Source organism: Oryctolagus cuniculus, chromosome 10, assembly GCF_051225735.1.
Source record: "Oryctolagus cuniculus isolate XC-2025 breed Fujian yellow rabbit chromosome 10, ASM5122573v1, whole genome shotgun sequence".
NCBI lineage: Eukaryota > Metazoa > Chordata > Mammalia > Lagomorpha > Leporidae > Oryctolagus > Oryctolagus cuniculus.
The window spans coordinates 88,714,112-88,732,170 of record NC_142876.1 but is presented as its reverse complement, the minus strand read 5'-3'; the positions used below and the strand labels follow the sequence as shown (position 1 = coordinate 88,732,170).

The following is an 18,059-nucleotide window of genomic DNA, read 5'->3' as shown; positions in this document are numbered from 1 at the left end:
AGTAGGGGTCCAGGCTCTTGGCTTTCACCTGGCCCAGCCCTGGCTGTTGCAGCCATTTGGGGATTGAATTGGTGAATGGAAGATTCTCAATCTCTCTCAATCTCAATCTTTCTCTCTCTCTTTCTTTCATTCTTTCTCCTTTCCTCCCTCCTTCTCTCCTCTCATCTTGCACGATCTCTCTCTCTCTCTCCCCTCTATACATTATGTAACTCTGCATTTCAAATAAATAAACCTTTAAAAAATAGTTGCTGGCTGAACGAGTGAGTGGGTGAATGAATGAATTCCGGAAGCAGCATCGTTGTCAGCACAGATGAAAGCCCTTTAACTTTCTGAGAGAAGGACCTGGAGACCTGCTTACTCTGCTTCCTGGCCCCCTAAGAGAACAGCACGAGGCTACCCGCGAGGCAGGGACCTTTCCAAACAGGCATCCCCCACAAAAGCACATCTTGCAGTCAAGGGGAATGGGCGGATAGTTGCTAATCGCATCTTCCAACTGGGCTGATCTTTCAAAAGTTCGAAAGGCGCCTGCCTCCATAAATCCCAGGCTGCGACTGCTGCTGCGGCTGCTGAGCCGGGAGAGGGGGCTGTGCTTGGGCGCCTCTTGGGCTGGCACGAAGAAGCCACATCTCCGCCTCCCTCCTCCCCCCAACTCCTCTCCAAGAGAGGAAGCAATGCAGATGGAGACGAGAAATAAATATTCCTGCCTGCTCTGTGCCACTGCAGACGTTTTCCAAAATGTCTGGCTTGGACCATGTAATCAAGCCCACCCAGGAAAGGAGGCGCCGAGCAGGAGAAAGAGGGGGAAAGGGTGGCATATTTGTCGGTCCTTGTCAGCTTTCTGGGGGGCAGAGCACACGGCTCGTACTTGGCAGCCCTGCTGAGGTGGGCACGTGGTACGTGCACAGTAATACTTGAAGTGTGGAATTAGAAATGGGAACGCAGGGAAGGAGATCATGCCAGAGAGGCCACACTCTCCTTCTACCTTTGACCAGGGTCCTAGGAATCCGCGGCTGCTGCTCTCGTTGCTCCCCGGCTGATTCTGTGACACCTGCTGCCCTGGCTCACCTATTCCACCTGTGCTCCACTCCCAGGGAAATTAACACGAAAGCCTTCGGAGGCCCTTTGAAATCTGGGCAGGAGCTCAGACTCCATGTGTGGAGATATTCCTGCCATCTCTAATACTGGCATCCTGGCAGGAGATGCCAAGACGGGCTGCAAATGATAAGTGGGTGCTTTTGGCCTCGGGGTGGCCAAGTGTGTGGGAGAAGCGTCACTAAGAAGGGAAGTTACAGGCCCAGCCACAGGCACCCAAGTGTTCTGCACTCTGCTGTCTCTGCTAGGCAGGCTGTGAGGCTGCAAAATGTCTCAGAAAAGGGAGAGGAAGGGATGGGAATTGCAACTTGAAAACTTCTGCGGGGGACGCACGAGGCTCTTTGTTGTTAATCCTCTTGCAAGACTCTCTTGGGTACCTTGCTCTCAACATCCCTGCGCGGGGCCACCTTGCACTGGTCCTCTCTGCAGGTTGGTAATTGTGGGTGGATTACAGTCCCTAAGCAGCACAAGGGTCGTCCTGGTTCTCCCAGGTTCAAATCCAATGCAGTCAAAAGAGCCGCTCACAATGCAGGTTCAGCGACCACACTGTTGCCTGTGCCTCTCAGGGGAGTATTTTCCAGAAATGCACTTGGTTCTCTTTGCACCATTTGCAGGACTTCACTAAGGCATGAAGCGATGTCTACTATTTCCCACCTGTGTGCCCTGGAGCCTTCCTTGTGAGCCTTCCCCACTCATCTGTCCATCTGCCTTCTAGTGCCATGCACCTGCCGACCGAATCCCACTCTCTCCAGGAAGCCACTTGAGAGTGTTCGGGCGGGGGGAAAGCTGATAGGAGACTTGGGATCCTGTCCCCACTCTGCCCACTGCTGTGTGACCTCAGGCAAATCACTCCCTCTCTCTGGGCCTCGGTTTCTGTGTTTGTCAAGGGAGTGCGTCAGGCAGCTTTGCTTTTATGGGTGGCTCTTCAGAGCAAAACTCAATGGAATTCCTGTCGCCCTTCTTTCCCACCCCAGCTATGCCAATGAACTCCAGGGACTGAGATCATCTCTCTTCTGGGACTGAGTTCAATCCTGACAGTTGGGAAGGTCACAGCTGCCTATCAAAACCTGCTGGACACATGCATGCACATATGCTATACAGAGCGACCTTCCAGAGTCTTCTGTCTATAATTCCCAGGAAGACTACCGTCTGGATTAAGGGAAGACCAATGCAGGGTATATGCAGAAATGAACTGTGAGCATGTATGTTTGCAACGCTTAATAATTACAGTTGCTGTCTTTTGTTATGATAGTCACCTTTCTTGAAGCTCACCCTGTGCTAAGGCTATGCTAAGCTTTCACCTTGTTTACTCTTCTTGTTCCTTATCAAAGACATTGTCCACCTTACATTTCCTTACAGGTAGGAAAATAGGCTTGGAGAGGGTGAGACACCTGCTCAAGGTCACACAGCTGCTTAATAATGATCATGGGATTTGAACTTGGCTCTGTTGGACCGCAACAATGATGTGCCGCCCACTACGCTTTGCTGGGCCCTCTCTCGGCATTTACTCTATGGGAGATTCCCCAGACAGCAAGGCTGTTTTAAAGAACCAAAGGCAGAAGGTCCTACACCGACTGTCTTTCTGGTGGCACTGTCAGAGGAAAACAGTGGATCTCAGGGCCAGTAAGAACTCTGCTGTCACAAATGGCAGAGGCACAGGTGGCTGGGGTGCTCACCTAGCACCGGCAAGGGTGAAACCTGGTGCCATTTCCATCAGTCCTTCGCCAGTGAGGACCACACAAGTGTAACTGCAGCCCTCTCTGATCGCCTCGTCTCTATTTGCAATTTTCAAAATTAATGTTCTACATTACAGAGGAGGAGATGATGGCCCACATGAAGTGATTTGCCAAAGATGGAAATTCTCGGTACTCATACACAAAAGTGTGTGTGTGTGTGCTGTGGACAGAGACGTACATACAAATTGCACGTTTCCCCCAAAATAGGAATGGAGTTGGATTCCCTGCTGCTATGGAATATCCTGCGTATTCTCTCAGTGTTAAGCTTAGACATGGCGAGTTGAGTTGACTACAGTTCACTCCCCACACAAAACCAAAACAAAATCACACACCAGCACCCTTTCCCAGACCCACATCCAAACTCACACTAAAATCAGGCAAGAAAGTCGCTCAGTACTTACGGTAAATGACAGAAAAGAAGAAAACAAAGTCCCTTCGTCATATCTGGATAATTTTGCCAGTACTCCCTCCAAGATAGTAACGAACTAGAGAGACAGCAAAAAGAAAAGCAATATTATTCCCAACTATAATTGTTAACAGTAAAGAGCCACTTTTTCCAAGCACACAGAGACCGGATTGAGCCCTGTGCTCATTTGTGCATTCTATTATTTGATTCCCGCCTTCAGAGAAAGGAAGAGACTGCCTTGACATGGAAATATTTGACTTATCCGGCTTTCTCTTTATTATTATGTGATTGCAAATATAGAGTGTTACAGAAGTGCAAAGTGACAAAATATTATTGAGTTGCATATAGCATGCGATAATATTAAATGCACTTTTCAAAATCCAAAACTGCGCAAAGCAGTGTTTCCGTTACATATTAGCACTACATTTAATCCAATCTATTTTTATTTGTATTTTATCAGTAATTTGGGGGAAACAGAAGTTCAGCACTGGCAAATATAAATGCCTTCCCATTCAGCATGACTTAGTTAAAATTCTATAATTCATGAGGGTGACGGAAATAGCTTTATCTGACTTTTATGTTTTATTATGACTCTCACTGCATGTGAAACTAGAGGAAAAGGGGTTTTCATGATGGCAGAATTCCTTATTACCGCTTAACTTTCTGTATTTAAAAATCTAACTTGATCAGTGCTGGAAAACAAAACAAACATTTCCTGCATCACCTAGTGCCACGTGTGGGAACAAATTCTTATTAAGTTCCCACACGCCGCTTCATCAATTTCTCTTCACACGGCTCGCAAGCATCAGAAAAATCCTTCAGAGCCGAGGCGGGCTGATGTACGATTCTGTTTCCTGCGAGATGTGAGGGCTCAACTCAACTTTTTAACGTGTCACATTTTAATGGAAATGCAGACATAACACAAATAATGTTCACAATGAAACATTTCAGTGGAAGCTGAAGGTTACCTTTGCAACCAAGAGGGTTATCATTTCTTTAACAGTTTCTTCAATTAGTTCATCTATTTTTGAATGGTACTGATGCTGAAGAACACAGAAAGACAAATATTAGCATGTTTGGGAGGCAATGGCCCTGCCTGTCTCAGGGCTTGTAGACAACACAATTTATAAATACAGCTTGGCCTGCAGATGCAGCTTATCATCACAGTCCCGGCAGCATCCAGAGGATTTGCACTTCGGGTCTTTGAGGAAGCCAGATCTGAGGCTCCTAAGAAAAACATACTACCGAGCTTCCTGTTCCTCGCAAATGGCCTGTGTTGCATGGGCACATACACATATGTACCAATGACATACATGATAGCCTAGCAGTGCATTGACAGGGATCCTATAAGGCAAGGTACCAGAATCGACTAACATGGGCGATAGGAGATGACCTTTGGGAAACCGTATGGGATGGGAGTGGGGTGTGTGGAATCCTTCCAAAGGGCTGTTTGCCCAAGACACTGTGACTGATTTTACAAAAACTGCTCTGAAACTTCAGGCACTTGGGGTTAGCGCCTCTGAGCTCCCCAGTTTTGTCTGCAGGGATGGTCTCAGAGTGAAGCCAAGTGTCTGTTCTGAACCCTCGTGGTCACCGCTCCTTTTCTCCTTCCATGGAGAAGTAGTCCTAAGCCTACAGCCTCTCCACTGAGCCCACCGCTAAGCTTTTCAATTTTTCTAACCAAGGCTGTCGATTAAATTTAAATAGGATTGTGAAAACAAACCCCCACACAAACAAAAATCTGCTGTAAATGCCAAGGAAAAAGGAAAAGCGTTTTCAACACAAATATTATATGCCAGCTCCTTGACATTTATTAGATCATTTCAGTATCCATTTGAACTCTTCCATACTTCCTTAACAAAAAATAACAATGGGAAACATTGTTATTTGGAAAGGAAAACGCACTTACCCACTCTTTAGCAAACTTTCAGAAGGATGATTAATTAGGAACAGAAAAAAATAGGGCAAATAAAAATTAGGACCAAAGGACACATGACAAAATAAAAATTAAATCAACCATAAATTAAATAAATAAAAGCTAGGGAGACATATGAGAATAAGCCAGAGTGATGTTGTTTACTATTCTGATAACAGGCAAGAAATGATTCAGAGTGAGCAAAGAGATGTGAACTATGTTCATTCATTTAAAGTCATAGGGGAGATTTGTGGTAATTGGAAGACTTGCATAAAATCCCAGTGCAAAGTTGAGAGGTCAGGTTGCATATGAAAATTTAGCTCAGTTTCCTTATCTGTAAAAAACACAAAAGAAAACAAACAAAACGTGATAATACAAGTGCCCAGGACCAATGAGATGGGAAGAGGCCATATAAATCACTGATTCTGGAAAAGGAATGAGGCAAGTCCTATATAAATAGTTTTAGCTCTACATTTCAAAATAGCCATAAGAGAGGTTTCTTAAACATTCTCATCATTGGAGCTGACACTGTGGCATACTGTGCTAAGCCTCTGCTTGCGGCACAGACATCCCATATGGGTGCTGGTTCGAGACCCAGCTGTTCTCTTTCAATCCAGTTCTCTGCTATGGCCTGGAAAAGCAGTGGAAGATGACCCAAGTGTTTGGGCCCCTGCACCCATATGGGAGACCCAGAGGAAGCTTCTGGCTCTTGGCTGCGGATTGGCCCAGCTCCGGCTGCTGCGGCCATTTGGGGAGATGGCCTTCTCTGTCTTTCCTTCTCTCTGTTGTCAACTCTACCTCTCAAATAAACATGGAAAAAAATCTAAAAAAAGCTCTTATCATAAAGAAATAAGTATGTAAGGTGATAGATACCTGATTTGATAATTATACAATGTAAGAATGTATCACAATGACACTGTCCCCCTTAAATATGCCTATATACAATTGTGTTTCAATCAAAAACAAAATAAAACTTACAAAGAGATTTGTGGCTGGTCTATAAGGCAGAGCACAGGCCCTTTGCAGGCTGCCATGTTCTTAGATTTATAGAATTGTTTTGAAGGTCAAGCAAAGATTTGGGTGTCGCAATCATGGCATTCAAATATCTGACCCAGTTCATCAGATGGAAGCCAGGGGTAGGGAGAGACAATCTTATTCCTTAGTCATCTCCTTCAATTTCATTTTAGTTGATTAGAGGAAAAGGTATAAAGCCAACAGCCGGCGTTGTGTGGTCCTAATAAATCAGATCCCTCACTGGCTCTACTGTGTGATCTCAGGCAGGATTTACTCCTTTGGGGCATAAACCTGAAGCTAAAGGCAAGAAAAATTATCTGCAGAATTCTGTGCTTGAGATACAAAGAAAGATATCAGAGCAAGAGAATTCAGGAATATTGACAGGGCTCCAAATTCATTTTTAGGTCTTGAGCTAAGATCCAGAATCACATACTTTCCCTACTCATGTGACTGCCTTACTTCACTAGGTTTTCTCCGGATTGCTATATATGATTCACATTTATTAAATTAATTATGAGATCTCACTCAAACAGAAAAGCTAGCTGTGTGCAAATCATACAGTATCAGGTATTAAACGAGGGGTTGCTTAACAAGCTAAGAAAAGCACTGTTGAGATTAGAAGCAACGTCCTGAAAGACTAGGCTGAAATGTTAGACACAAGAACAACTGCTCCACACACCAAGCAGCATTGAGGGTGTTGGTGGGAGGAGTTGATGCCACTTCTGTACCTTTGGCAGCTGGGACAAAACCTTAAGCCCTATCTTATGGAGGTACACGGCTTACAGAGACATGACGGTTTATGGACACTTACCACTTTGAATTTTCCCAAGGGAAACTTGGCCCTAATTTCTCTCCAGGTAGTTCCACTGTCTCTCCCTTCCACTTGGGACAAATACGATCAGCACCCTTTCGTTATAGTGAACAATTCTCTTGTTTTACTTAGAAAACAAAGTGTTTTGGTAGCACTTTTCTGCCTGTTACTTCCAGGGGGAAACGTAGATGTCATTCTCTGTTGGCCGATTTCCTTGTTCTGCAAATGGGGCTACAATTGTCACTGCTATGAATAAAGAAATCATACACCAAAACAAGTGATGAAATAATGTATGGCAACATGGCTCAGAAACAGAAATTCTGTGTAGTTGGATGCATGGACATCGTGGTTTAGGAGTGCACTTCTCTCAACTTATCTCAAACCTACACATTTTACTATATGTAAACAAGGTCTCCAATAAAATAAAAATGACTCTGGGGGAAGATAGGAGGGTAGGATAATAATTCCTGCTTATCATGGAGCAACACATGTAATGCCTGTCAGTATTAAAACGGCCCCAATTACTGGTCAGGTAATTGCAAAATATGTGAAACTCTTTTGCAAGATTTTTCTGACATATGAGACCTATTTGATTAATTTGCTTTGCTGGAGCAATAAAAAGTACTCTGTCTTTGCCTCTTCCCTGGGGATATATTGTGAATACAGACGTGAAGCTCCACGCAGGGCTACAGATACCACTGGGGCATCTTTTAACTACCGTCTTCCCAGCTAGACTGTTTTATGACAGCAGTCTGATTATCTAATTCCATCTGCATCCTAATATGGGTACAAAGAGGGATGGATCTTTCCCATTGTTTTTCAGGTCTGTCTGGAACCTTCTTAGATTAATGTGATCTATACCCCTAAATTACACTCTAAGTGCCCTGGGTCATGGTGATGGCTACCAAGGGAACTGCTGATCTTCTGTGGTATTGAAAGTTTGGAGACTGAACTTTTGTGTCTGATGAGCTACACTGCTGCAAATTCACAATCACTACGTGAAAATCATTCCACTTGACTTCCTGTGCTGCACATTTTGCCTTGTCATGGAACAGATTGTGTGTATGTTGTCTTTCTGTGAAGACCATCTGACCTTGGAAATGAGATGAAAACACACTAGACCAAGTGAGAAACTATTTAATACACAATTTTTTCTCTATTGGTACTTCACAAATTTTAATGAAAAAATAAATATTTAAGATGGAAAAGTATGGTTAACAAATGTTTCAACAGCTGCCTTTAGATGAGACATTACCCCAATGATGAAATTCAGGAAGTGATCTTAAAATTGGAGATTTTATCATCTGGCTGGTATCTAATCTAAAACAGGTTGAAGGACTGGGAATAGAGGTGGAGGCCAGAATTAGACACTAGATCTATAACATGAGCTTCATATCCAATGCTCGGAAGGGGCAAATTATACAGAAACACTGGAATTCCACCTCTTTTTCTTGATTTCAGAATGCTTCCAATCATCATTGACCAACCTCATTTTAACAACTCAGTTCTATGTCAGTGATGAATACTCTCAGTCTACAAAGTGAGAGAAGTCAAGGAGGGACCATTTCCATATGACTGCCCAATGAAGTTCTGCTCAAGGTCACTGTCACTTGGCCAGGCTACGCAAAGGAAAAACACATTTTCAGACAATGTGTCTGGCTTCATCCTTTCTGTTCTCAGCTGCTCAACCTTCTAAGATGAGATGGAGTCTCACTTCCCACAAGTTGGTCATTCAGACAGCTCTGATTTAACTATACCATGAACAAATGTCATAGGTCTCTCTTGCATGGATGGGCTTCAAAGCCGTGTTGGATGGGCTCTTAATAAAGATATTTAGTCTGGGGATATGTGCAGTGCAGTATTTTCGGTTTACAAACCTCATTTATTATTTTCATTAAATATAATTTTGAGGTATAAGAAGAAAATATATGTAGTCTTTTCTCTTTTACCAAACAATTTCCAGAAAGAAACAGGTATCATTAGGCGGCCTCAAAAATGTCAATATTTAAATCAAAGTCAACTGTCTAATTTCACATCCAGAAGATGGGGAACCTTATTTACAATTGTAGCAAGCTGTGCACTTCCCAAAGGTTGTACACTGAAGGCAAGTCTTTCGTTTGCTAAACGATGGCAGTAAGGTTACTAGAGAGCTTCGTGGCCAAGCTCGTGTAGCTTGTAGGGCTTGTAGGATGCAGTGATTAAACCACTAGACAGCCATTTTTCTACCAGAGTAGGTGCCAAGCTTAAGTGAAGGTCATTCTACTTCAGCAAGTGTTCAAAGGGTATGTTGTGATAAAATTCAGTCTCCTGAAAACTGTATAGTAATTGTGTGTGAATATATTTTTTTTCTGTAAAATGGCTCCATACCTTTTATCAGATTTCATCAATGGAGTTTTTGACAATTCTCCTATTCTCATACACTCCCAACCACCAGTTCAAAAAGAAAAAAAGGTCAGAGTGACTTGGCTTATTTCAAAGAATTGTTTAGCCACCCGCCCAGGTGTGTGAGAACTCTCTAAACATGGCTATGGTTGAGTTGGTGTGGACAGGTTCTGTAAAGCTTGGTGATTGTTATCATTTTGTCCCTTACCCACTCTGGCACAAAGTCATCCTTGTGAAACTTAGTGACAATCTATACCTAGAAAGCAATGATGGAAATGGATATATAAGATTTCATCAAATGTAAAAAACTCTTTTTTTGCTCTCATGAAAATTTAGAAAGACAACTCACAGAATGGGAGAAAATATTTACAGAGTATGTATATGACAGTGATATAGTGTCCAGAATATGTAAATATTACTCTTACAGCTCAACAATAACAAGATAATTAAGCCAATTTTCCAAAAAAGGGTATCTTTAAGGAAAACATAAAAATGGCAAAATCAGCAAAGGAAATGAGGTTAAGCAATGCCACAAAACTACAAGAGGTACTTCTTCATACACACTGGGATGGCTATAATTTATAAGACAGATAAATATTGGCTAAGATATAGAGACTGGGTTTCTCATATATTGCTTATGGGAATGTGAAAGTAGTTCAGCCACTTTGGAAAACAGTTTAGCAGTTTCATAACAAATGGAACATAAAGCAACCAAATGACACAGTGTTTCTGCTCCTAGGTATGTATCAGAGCTGAAAAAACAGGTCCATGTGAAAATTTGTACATGGATGTTCACAGAGACATGATTTTCAACAGTTAAAAGTGGTAACAATTCAAATGTCTATCAATAAATGAATAAATAAATAGAACTTGGTATATCCATAGAAGGGATTATTACTCACCAACCAAAAAGGACCAATATATGTTCCAACATGGTTGAAATCTTGAAAACACTATGCTATGAGAAAGCAGCCAGACACAAAAGGCCACACATTGCATGACTGTGTTTACAGGAAGTGTTCAGAAATCAAACCCTTAGAGACAGAAAGGGCACTGGCAAAGAAGGGAGGGAGCAGTCCTGCAGTCATGATTAATGTGTACTTGGTTTCTTTTTTGGGGTGCTGACAATGTCTTAAAATTGATTGTGGTGATGGCTGCATAACTGAATATATACTAAAAGTACTGACTTGCTTTCTTTAAGCCAGTGACTTTTATATGGCATATAAATGACACATATATTATGTCATATATATGTATATACCCAAACATACATATATGTATATAAAATAGCTAAAGCTCCAATGGGACAAAGATTCAGGAAGAAGAGGAGTCTGGAAAATACAAACCCAAACAGATGTTAGTGAATTTCAGAGAGTCCCCAAAACAAAACAAGGATTTTTTTGTTTTGTTTTGTTTTTGTTTTTGACAGGCAGAGTGGACAGTGAGAGAGAGAGAGAGACAGAGAGAAAGGTCTTCCTTTGCCATTGGTTCACCCTCCAATGGCCGCCGCAGCCAGCGTGCTGTGGCCGGTGCACCGCGCTGATCTGAAGGCAGGAGCCAGGTGCTTCTCCTAGTCTCCCATGGGGTGCAGGACCCAAGCACTTGGGCCATCCTCCCCTGCCCTCCCGGGCCACAGCAGAGAGCTGGCCTGGAAGAGGGGCAACTGGGACAGAATCCAGCGCCCCGACTGGGACTAGAACCCAGTATGCCAGCGCCACAAGCGGAGGATTAGCCTAGTGAGCCGTGGTGCCGGCCACAAAATAAGGTTTTAAAAGAAGGCTCTGCTTAAGGCATTGAGAGTGCCCCAGAGAAGCTTGCGTGGGTGGTAGGGACGCAGGCGGTATTTTGTTCCAAATTAAACTTATGCTTTAATTCCATGTTTCCATGAGCCCTTTGGAGAACTCTTCTATTTGTTTTCCATACTAGTTTGAAGAACTAGTTACGTAGCTAGAAACAGCCTAGAGAAAACTAGAACAGTGATGTCATTTTACAGATGAGGAAACTGAAGCCCAAAGGGGCTGCATGACCTGTCCAACTCCATTTTGCAACACAACCAGGGAGAGAATCTAGGTGTCTGCACATTAGACCCAGCCCTTCCTTCAAGGGGGCTACTATAGGTATCCAAGCCCTTCTCTTTAACTCATTTTCAGATACGGAGCCTCCAACCAGTGGTTCTCCAAGTGTGATTAGTGTTATGTCAGCACCGTGTGCATCACCAAGGAGCTTGAGAGAGATACATGTTCTTAGACCACACCCTGAAGCTATCAGACAGTCCTGGGGGAGACCCAGTGATCTCTGGATCAGTGTCACACATGCTGGCATTGGAGAACCATTGCTCCAGGTCATGCACATGCTGCAAATGGAGCCAGGAAAGAGGACAAGGGCCCTGCATTTGACTCCATTGCCTAGAACCCAACCCCAGGGAAAGGCTTGACAAGAAAATCAGGCCGGAGCTGAAGCTCATGGGGTGGCTCAGGCAGCTGACTTGCAGGGGAAACGAGGTTGGATGTGATTTTGCCAGGAAGAGAATACCACCAACCCACATTTAAAAATGGAAGGTGCTGAAAGAGAAAATAAATAACGAATAAGGAGCAAATATAATTTAGTAAAAATTCTAAGCATGTAAGGCTGGTATCGAAAGATCTGATTTAGGAGCAATTTATGCCAATTGGCAACAACACAGAGTTGCCAGAAATGTTTCTGAATTAATTCTAAATTGGTATATGAATATCTAGCTGGCTTAAGGCCATCAGAGAAAAATGATCATGATAGTCTTTAATCAGGCCCAAGTTGCTGTTTCCTTCTTCTTTACATTTTAAATACCGCTTTGGAATTGGAAACTTAGCAAAGGACTAAACTTTTGGTCAGGGAAGATTCACAATCAACCCAATCTAAGGAAAATTCAAAGTATATAATTTTTAAAAAAATCAGAACCTGCTGGCTGGGGATTGGATAGATCTAACGTTATACATCCTGGATGTTATTTGGTGCAAGAAAGAGCTCTCCTGCTGGCCAGATGTTCAAAGCGATAAAATGGACTTCCAATGTGAAAACGACTTGCACTTTGGCAAACACAGACCTGGTGGGGATAACAGCCCAATAAATAAGGTCATCAAATGTCAATCAGACTAAAGGAAGCTTACAGCCACCCCAGATCCAAAGGAGCCTACCAAGTGACTGGCAGTCTCATCAGCACACACCACAGACATTCACTTTACAGATACCAAACACTCATTTGTGGCTTAATCCACAAATGTTAGATTTTTCAGGAACTAGCGGACTAGGGCAGATAGAGGGAACTTGTGAAGTTTTCTTCTACAAGATCAACGGAGAAGGGATTTTTTTTTTTTTTTTTTTACCTCTTGGCCCATTTCCATGCTGCAAAGTTTTGTTGATTGAGCTTTGGCATCAACCATAACATTAAACATGGTGCATATTGACTGTGGGACTCGAAAATCTGTTGATCGACTGGTTTTTTGCAGCTTAACTTCAAATGCAATCCTGGTTCTATTAAAACAAAGTAGGAAAAGACCAATTCAGTGTTCAGATGGCAGCAGGTGGAGGAGACATTTTCTGAGAGGTCAGTGAAAAAGAAAATTGAAGCTGTAATCAGTGGCAATGGACAATGACTTCACATGAGTTCTCTTTGAAATGACTTTCCCAACTAGGGGAGGGCTATTCACAGAGACAGCCACGCATACCCTGCCTTTCTCAGCAGTTCACAGAACACCTGTAGCTTTGCGTATTTCTGTCTATAGTCTACATGCTATGGAGAACCCGCATTGCAGGAGAATGAATGAATGAACAAAAACCCGATTACAGCATTATAGCATATGTACGTTCTCTCACATTGGCAACTGCCTACCTTAAATCACTTCATTACAAAAACAAAAAGGCAGTTTCTAATCTTCAAACTCTCATGGTGGGGAAAAATCTTAAATGGCTTTTTGTTTTTTTTTTCTGCTTTTGAAAGAGACTGAAATTACAACCAACGATCAAGCAAGTTTATTCTATTGCTCTAAAAACTGGAAAATATTTTCTGCTTGTTAAAGATCATCAAAAGGAAATATATTAAGCTCTCAATGACAGCTACTTTCAGAGAGGGGAATGAAATCGGAAGATACGGTAGGACATTTCACCATGGTTTTTAGTTGTTGTTTTCAATGTCACTGTATGACTCTGCAACAAAACATTGTTTTTATAATTAAGGAAGTCTAACATACTTAATATACAAATATTCTGTATATGCTTAATTTACAACACAAGAATCGTGTCATAATGTAATTTTAATGTAATGTAATTCTCACATAGGTCAAATTATGACCTGGGAATGTGCTAACCACTCCTAGAAAAAACCTAGCCTCACAGGGCCAGCTGGTAATATAGCTATGAGATCAAATCCTTGCCACCAGCCTTGTCAAGGGACCCAGTTCTATTTTAAAGGGTTTCAGAGAAGTGGGAGCCCTCATCACACCTCCTGAAAGAGAAAGCACCTGGTTAGTGAGCAGCTTTACAAAAGTCCCTTTCATCAAATGCATCTTTTCAGCCTTTTTCTCTGTCAAGTACAGGAGTTGATGCGGCCACCAGGAAAGCATTGCTTTAAGAGGAACTGGTGGCAGTTTTCTAACAGCGCATAGGAGGACCACACAGCTAGTGTGCGCAGGAAAGGATGCCAGCTTGCTAACACACCCTGGGTGCATGCATGGAAGCCAAGTATAATTTCTAAGGTTGGAAGCCCAGTTCTTAAGAAAAAAAAACTTAAAAAAATATCAAAAACCTCAAACCCTTAAAACACCCCTATAGATTATACGATCATGTTAAAGATAACTGCATTTTGGCTTGCAAAGACTCAGTGCACTGAAGTAGCTTTCTAATCATGATGATCATTTTAAGCTGCGCTGAAAATACATCTTTTTTTTGTGAAGAGGAGGCCTGATGGGGACTGAGTTGGACAGGTCCCTGTGCTGATCCTCTGAGGCTTGTGTGCCAGTTCCGGCCCTATTTGAGAAATAGAAATGTTAAATCGCTCCCTTCCAACGAAGCAATCATCTTCTGTTTTCACAGGAGAACTGTTCATAGCCTTTGGAGTACAGGGCTGCGAAAAGAGGAAGCTGAATGCAAAATTAATATGACTGAGAGGGCTCACTGGGATGGAAAAGCCAAGAATGGAGAGGTCACTTAACCCACCTGGCTCTCTGCAAGGGCATAATCATGCTGCCTGCTCTTATGTTCAGTACAAACTTGATACAGACCAGACTAGAGGCTCTGTAAATGTCTGTAAAATGAATGAATTCAGATTTTTTTCTGTTTTGGAAAATTAGACACAAAGAATGCTTGACCAATTTTTTTGGCATTGCATGTTTATGTCTGAAACGGCATCCTTACCACACTGTCCTGGGACAAGGGTTACTTGTTCTGTTCCAAAATGTAAAACAATGGTTCTAGGCTCTCTTCTTACGTAGACCCTGTGCCTTCAACGACTCAAGGACTTCTTCAGGGTCTCCTTTCTGAGTCTGGAGGTCTGGGGAGGCTGTTTCCACTTACTTTTGCTCTTGTCTGCTCTTGTGGTTTATGTCTGGGACCTTAACTGGAAGGGACATCAGGAAATTCAGGGCTCCAGGGCCACACAACTGCAGTAGGAGGTTACTTACCAGCTACTGAGTGCAGGGCATGCCGCTGGGGCCTGGGCAGGGCAAGGAGCAGCAAATGAACCAGACTGCCTCCCTGCTCTAAGGGCCTCACCCTCTTCTGGTGTCTGAACCCAAAATATGATTCCCGTGTGTCTGTAAAGTAAACACCTGTGGTGCAATGGTTTTGGCATTAGAAGCACACACTTTTTCCAAAATTGGTATGGACTATGTAGGAACCGAAGGCAAACCTTAGAGAGACATGTTGACCATGGGTTTGAGAAATGGGTCTGTCCTTGGTTCTAAGACTGAAAAGAGCAAAACTCAAAGTCTCAGACACTAGGACTTTCAGCTTCCAGGAGGGGCATCATACTCTTGCCCAGGTTCTCCATAGCACACGAAGCACCTCTTCTCATTCCTGCCAAGATGCCGCTCAGCAACCTAGAATCGTGTTGTTCTTTTGCCCTCTTGGTTTCCAATTCGGCTACTTTGCTTTCCCCAAGATTTAAAATGATGAATTCCCAGCACTTCTGGGCTGAGCCAGCCCTGATCATCCCATCATCACAAATGATCCGTCAACTAAACTACAGCTGGAGAGCTAGAGTGGCCTGTGTTGCTTGTGGTATAATTTTTGAATGAGGAAAAATGAAGGCACAGTTATGAATTGGAAAAGGAACTTGTCTGGGGGTAGGCAGGGTGATGCTGAAAACATGCAGTCCTTGGAATTTCCATTCTGTAATTGATACACAGACGTTGATACTCCGTGAGAGAAGGAATGTGGTCATTATATGCCAAGAACTTAGCACTATGCCCCATGGATGGGAGAAGCACAACCTATTTTTTGTTGAACTGATAAGTATTGATAAATATTGACCTCATTTCTTCCCCTCACGTTCTCAGGTGTTTCCACAAGGCAGCATCATTCTTACCCCAATGCCGTGGGCCACAGTGACAAAGCACACAGTTTGTGAGAAGACAAAATGTATGTTCAATGTTTCAAGCTTCCTTGTTTATGCTCAGTTAGACTTGGGGCAAGGCAAGTGATAGCTGGCATTCACTGGGTACTCACTTCATACACACAGAATGACGAACAATACTTGGGTCCTGCCTACCTTCATGGAAAATGACTGAATTCCTGCCACATATCCTAGACATGCTGACTCTAGAGCTGTTCAGTCTTCTCCCTTCCAGCTGTCCACCTAACACACACCTACCTACCCCCCCCACACTGAACAAGTATCTACAAGAGGTCTTTAAAAAGTTTGTGTAAATGCATCGAGTTTGCAAATACTTTGCACCAAAATAAACTCACCTTTTAATTCTATCTTTTTTCATGAATATTTTGAAGTACCCTTGTCCTAGGTAAATACTTTGTGCCACACACCATGAATACTGGGATGTGGAGATAAACAGGAAGTGTCACGGGTCTCTTTCTCGTGGACTGCTAGTAACGGAAAAGTTGGCAGCCAGATTACTTTGGGTTTGGCACAGATAGGGGAGGGCAGGCAACTACAAGCGAGACTTGGGCATTCAGCTGACTTTCCCAAGCACCACCTTCTCCGAAAACTCCCAATCATGGCTGTTGCAGGAGTAGCTATCCACAACTCTTTTCCAAGTCAGTGTCTCATGGGAATGGTGTGCAGCGCCTGTCCAGCTGATGGGACTTACCTTTTGACACAAGACTCAATCATGTCACTTGCCATCAACTTCAGCCGTTGTTCCAGGTGCTTTCCAAACTCTTCCTCAGGCCAGTGCAAGTCCCGAATGAAGGTCTGAAGGGCGTCGAGTTTCCAGAACAGATCTTCCGAAGTGCCTGATCCATTACTGGCAGGATAAGAATCAGAAGGCAAGAGTCACGGTCTGATCTTGGGCTCGGAAGGAAGCGACACAGACAACTGGGAGCTACAGGGCTAAAGGCAAACAGGGGCTTCAACATACAAAAACGACGTGTGTGGGCGGTGGAGGTGGGGGCAATCTCCACCAGCAGATTTTGAGTTTTACCATACATGACTTTGTCTGCTTTGCTCGGCCAATTGCTCCAGACCAGCGGGAAGTCTGAAGAAGGGATAGTCCCAGAACCACTAGGAGAATGGTGTATGGTAAAAATCAGCCTTCTTTCAATAACCACATTAACACATGTGATGATTCAGGTGAAGGCCACGAACCAGGCGGAGAAGTCAGTTTAGACGGATAATAACTACATGGCCACATGCAGTTATTAAACCTCAGGGTGTCATGCATTTCCCCAGCTTCCCTCCAGAGCGGAGGCCTCTTGGAGATTGCACAAGCCTTCTGGTTTTCAAAGGACAGTGCTAACAAAGTGGTGAGCGAGGACCTGCTTTCTCTCTTGAAGAGCTGAAAGAAACTGGGATGACTCAGATGGAGACGGGTACACCTGCATACCTTGAATGCAAAAATTCGTGTTCACTGTGGCGATGACGCCAGTTTTCAAAGACCAGCCTGTTGCATCATAGGCAGCCCCAGGATGAGTGACTCAGGGCAGGGAAGGCGAGCGGACAAAGGATTTTGGCTATGATTTTGGGCTCAGAACCTGAGCTCTTTGACCGTAGTACCATCTTACCCAGTCCTCTCTACAGATGGGGAAATGGGTCAGGATTCCTTTCTGTCCAATGACCTCTAAGACACTTTGACCTGGGGCATTCAGGGAAACCCTGTGCACAGGAAGCGCTCCATCTCTCGCCCTCTTGCCTTTCTCTGGCTGGCTTTCTGTTTGGTAAGAATCCCATTTGGAGCTCAGAGGGGTGGCCACCCCCCACCCCCTTCCTCGCATACCACTAATGCCAACACGGTAATTTATAAAATGTCCAACACACCATGCATTACCACTTGTTCTGACATCGTCTATAGAAACAGATGAGAGTGGGTGTTTCTATTGTGACAGATGCCAGCTGCATTGAATTAATGCTTCAGAGAGAAATATAGCTAGTGCATAAACGCATACACAGCTACTGCAGGGTGGGGAGGAGCAAACTCCCAACATGCCGAGAGGGAGCCTACGGCCTTGGACCAACAGGGTCACGTTTTAAGGACAGACCAGTCTGAGGTCAGTACGCAG

General features: G+C 43.5%; 1 protein-coding gene across 14 annotated transcripts in view; it reads right to left on the bottom strand.

Annotated features, from left to right (window-relative positions):
• CADPS (calcium dependent secretion activator) overlaps nt 1-18,059 on the bottom strand; it is a 519,824-nt gene that overhangs the window by 64,881 nt on the left and 436,884 nt on the right. For all 14 annotated transcript variants that reach the window (XM_051851514.3, XM_051851515.3, XM_089305485.1 and 11 more), the window contains 4 exons: nt 16,652-16,807; nt 12,716-12,863; nt 4,203-4,277; nt 3,230-3,313 (listed from right to left, as the gene is read on the bottom strand). In XM_051851514.3, the coding sequence (XP_051707474.1) occupies nt 3,230-3,313; nt 4,203-4,277; nt 12,716-12,863; nt 16,652-16,807 (463 nt within the window). The remainder of the gene's footprint in view (nt 1-3,229; nt 3,314-4,202; nt 4,278-12,715; nt 12,864-16,651; nt 16,808-18,059) is intronic.